Here is a 4,126-nt window from a genome sequence, read left to right as displayed (position 1 = left end):
CTCGCTCTCCACTCACGGCAGCAAACCACTCGTTTAACGGAGCTGCCTTGACCGTAGCCATTCCTTTCCCCAGAGAAACACTGAAAAAAGTGACTTTAAAGTATTTTAAGCTTGTTATTAAAAAATGCAAACCTATACAAACATTGATTGCAGTCACTTACTATAGCTCACCCTACTTGTAGTACCTAAAGTGACTTTCTGGCAAATCATGCACGTTGTCTAACGCAGTTCTGCTTAAAATGAGAAGTCTCATACTGGTTTTCTTCATTTGTAGTGTTTGGAAGTGATGAGAGCATGGTGCAGCTGCCTGGGGGGAAGTTTCAGATGGGATCCAGTTCCCCAGAGAAGAGGAATGAAGAGGGACCTGTCAGAGAGGTGACGGTGAACCCGTTTGCGATTGACAAATACCCTGTGACGAACCGGGACTTCAGGTACGGGCGAGGGTCACGGGGGCTGGGTGGCTGCGGTGAGGAGGGTGCTGGGGGTGCTGGTGCAGTTTTTTTGGGGGTGGTTGGGTCCGAAAGCCAACGCTTGACTTTACCCAGCACTTCCATTGCTTGTGGAGGTTGCTGTATTTGGTGGCGCGGCTCTCAGAGAACTCTACCCAGACGCCTGAGCGTGTTGTATTTATGCCAGGGAGTTCGTTAGAGAGAAGAAATACAAAACAGAAGCAGAAGCATTTGGCTGGAGCTTTGTCTTTGAGGATTTTGTATCTGAAGAGCTGAAAAAAAAAGTCACCCGAAAACTGGAGGTAAATCTCAATTCCACGTGGGTGAGCTTCAGGGATGGTGCTGGAGGTGGCGTTGCTGATCACATCCCTCTCTGGGGACACCCTTGCCCTTGGTATTGATTTTCCTCTGAGCATCACAGAATATGAGGAGTTGGAAGGGACCTCAAAGCTCCCCCAGTGCAACCCCTGCCACAGCAGGATCACCAGAGCAGTCACACAGGAACACGGCCAGGGCTTTGGGTGTCTGCAGAGAAGGAGACTCCACAACCTCTCTGGGCAGCCTGGGCCAGTGCTCTGCTACCTTACAGTAAAAGCTCCCCCTCAATGCAGACCCTGGCCCTTCTCAGTGGTTTTTCTTTAGTTTTGGGTTATTTTGCTTTGGAAACCAACAGTGGGGTTGAGCCTGGGTTGATTTTTGGCCTTTTTCTGTGCCCTCTCCGGACACTGTCAGACTGGGCTCATGAGATGTTCCACTGAGCCGGGAAAGCGCAAAGCACATTTCAAACTACTTTACTAATTAAATCTTAAAATAGTAAAACTAAACAGCGTGGGTTTCTTGATCCCTTTTCACTTCCAAAACCAAATGCATTGACTCTGTTGGGAAGCACTATCAAAGTGCCTGTGATAACCAGCTCAAACTGCAGCACGGAACCATTTCCAGACTAACAAGCTCTCTTCGTCACACACACCGCTGTAGGATGGCCTCGGGGGGTGGTGTTTGCAGGTCAGCTTTAACCTGGTGTTGTCTCTCCTCCCAGTCTGCCCCATGGTGGCTGCCCATCGAGAAGGCTTTTTGGCGACAGGTGAGTAAAAATCAGGTGCAGTGAGTCCTCTCTGTGCTGGGAGCATGCACGTGTTAGTGTGTGCTGAACCTTATCGACCACAAAGGGGGAACAGTTAGCATCTTTGGTTGCTGAATGCTCCCTGCCTTGGTCTGTTCTGTCCTTTATTCCCTTTTCAATTTAAAAGAGCATAAAAGCAATTCGAATCTGTTCAATGCGATTTCCCCCCCTCCCAGCCCTCAGGCCCTGGCTCCAGCATAAAGGAGAGGCTGGATCACCCGGTGCTGCACGTCAGCTGGAACGACGCGCGCGCCTTCTGCGCCTGGAAAGGGAAGCGGCTCCCGGCGGAGGAGGAGTGGGAATTTGCTGCCAGGGGAGGACTGGAGCGTACGTACCGCGAGCTCTGACCTTTTCCCAAACCCAGGCGTTGAGTAATGTCAGTTCTACCTGATTTAAACTTCCACCCAGGGACGTTTTCAGAGGTTAATGTGGGGGAGCTGAACCCCCTCTTTTGACCTGGGATATAATAATAGTAATAGTAGTAGTAGTAGTAGTAGTAGTAATATAGTAATGATAGTAGTAGTAGTAGTAGTAGTAATAATAATAATAATAATAATTATAATAATAATGGAATAGAGTGGTCATAAAAGCCTGGTTAAAAATAGGGAAATGATGCAGATGCTGGAGTGACACAAGGTCACGGGTGTCTCTTCTTCCTTGGCAGAAAGGGCATATCCCTGGGGAAACAAGTTTCAGCCGAACCGTACAAATCTATGGCAGGGAAGAGCCTAAAAATCATCCCCTGCTGTGGGTGGTGTTTAACTCGATGACAGAGCGTGTGTGGTGCTGGGAAGCAGTGCAGACTGCCCTGCAGAGTACTGAAATTCAGCTCCTGGTGGATTACCCAAAACACCCTTAGAGGGAACAGAATCAGTCCAGCTTCCCTGGGAAACCAGGATTTCAACATGTCCAAGAACTCATAGATAACCAAAAATCTGGACATCAATTTGAAAAGGGGGGGGGTTGTCTTGGGATCAACTTCAGGTGGTTGATCATCTCTCTTGGCCAGAAATGCCGCGTAATTCTTGGTGGGGCGTTATTTCCATTAATCTGAGTGTAAACGGTCCTGTGAAGAGCAGGCCACAGCGGCGTCTCCGTGCTGGGTCTTGCTCACAGGGATCTTTCTTTCCACAGGGCGAGTTCCCGCGGGTGGACACGGCTGAGGACGGCTATCACGGCGTCTCTCCCGTGGCAGCGTTCCCCCCTCAGAACAGCTATGGTATGGAGCAGGTACCCTCAAAACCCCACCTTGGTTTTGGGGGGGGTGGCATCTGGTTCCTAAATTAACACTAATTACAAAATCCTGTGGTCGTGGCAGAGTTTCAGATATCATATGAGATCACATCGGCATCTTGATGGAACAGCCAAGCCCAGCAGCAGCACTGGTGGTTGTCACTGAAGTTGGTGGCTGCACTCCAATGCACAAAACCACCCCCACTGTAACTGCCAGTCAGTTATTTCGCATTTCCATGTGATTTACCTGAAAATCCCAAGTGTGTTGTTTCGAGGACAGTGGATGCCGTGCCCTCACGCAGATGGAAAACACTAAGACACATTTAAATGGGAGATTCGTGAACTGGGGCTGGTTTGCAATACAGAAAATAGCTTCTGATGCCCAATCTCACCCTTAAACCATGTTCTTGCTGCGAGGCTTCAAATGTTGCGCCCCCCTCCCATACTCCAAAGTGCTTTTGAAGCCCTTGCAAATGTGCTTTCGCGGTCCTGATGCAAACCCATCCATGTCTCAGGGCTTTATGATTTGCTGGGAAACACCTGGGAGTGGACGGCATCCGAGTACCCAGCCCCGGGGCTCTCGGCGAGGCAGCGCGCTCAGAGGATGCAGGTCCTGAGAGGCGCCTCATGGATCGACACCGCGGACGGGTCTGCGAACCACAGAGCGCGTGTCACCACCAGGTAGGTCGGGACAGTGCCCGGGTGCTGCTTTGCAGTGATTTCTTCTGCCTTGGTTTTATTTGGAAGGGGGTTTCAAGGCCTTCGTCTGTTGGTACTCAGGTTTTTTTTCAAGCAGCAGTTAGGAAAACACACTGCAAATACTGCTAAAAATTCATTCCTAGTTGCATCTCCAAGTGGAAGATGTTTCTAATCTGTTCTAGAGGGTCACGTTAAATGATACAAGCATTAACCAGGAAGGATCCCTAATTTTGGGTCTCTCTTTCCCCGTGAGAATGGGGAACACACCAGACTCAGCCTCCGACAACCTCAGCTTCCGCTGTGCTGCTGATGTCCCGCCTGGTGCGGCCAAGAAAAGCCGGACCAAACCCGAGCTCTGAAGGTCACTCGGGAAGACCTGGAGGGATTTTCTCCTGTGGAGATGAGCAGTAACCCCCAGCAGTCACTTGGATTAACCCAGCTGGTTTTACATATTAAAAATAAAGACTTTTCAGCCTTTCTGCACCGAGACGTTTGGGCACGAGCAGTGATTGGGAACGGCAAGCAGGGTGGTTTGTCTTTAATGTCCTTTTGGCTTGGTAGATACTACAGCTCTCCTTTCTGTGTCCATTTTAAATAAGCAGAGAGGTGCAGGGGTGTGGGA

General features: G+C 49.8%; 1 protein-coding gene across 1 annotated transcript in view; it reads left to right on the top strand.

Moving 5' to 3' along the window:
* The window catches only part of SUMF2 (sulfatase modifying factor 2), a 4,014-nt gene extending 151 nt beyond the window's left edge, over positions 1 to 3,863 (top strand). Inside the window, exons 2-9 of the mRNA XM_010193784.1 lie at positions 275 to 431; positions 637 to 751; positions 1,489 to 1,533; positions 1,749 to 1,899; positions 2,237 to 2,298; positions 2,713 to 2,791; positions 3,321 to 3,486; positions 3,758 to 3,863. Of these exons, the coding sequence (XP_010192086.1) occupies positions 275 to 431; positions 637 to 751; positions 1,489 to 1,533; positions 1,749 to 1,899; positions 2,237 to 2,298; positions 2,713 to 2,791; positions 3,321 to 3,486; positions 3,758 to 3,863 (881 nt within the window). The remainder of the gene's footprint in view (positions 1 to 274; positions 432 to 636; positions 752 to 1,488; positions 1,534 to 1,748; positions 1,900 to 2,236; positions 2,299 to 2,712; positions 2,792 to 3,320; positions 3,487 to 3,757) is intronic.
* The last annotated feature ends 263 nt before the right edge of the window (positions 3,864 to 4,126 follow it).

This window comes from Mesitornis unicolor, unplaced genomic scaffold (assembly GCF_000695765.1).
Source record: "Mesitornis unicolor isolate BGI_N332 unplaced genomic scaffold, ASM69576v1 scaffold4231, whole genome shotgun sequence".
Taxonomy (NCBI): Eukaryota; Metazoa; Chordata; class Aves; order Mesitornithiformes; family Mesitornithidae; genus Mesitornis; species Mesitornis unicolor.
The sequence above is the reverse complement of the archived record's forward strand: the minus strand, read 5'-3'. Positions and strand labels throughout refer to the sequence as shown.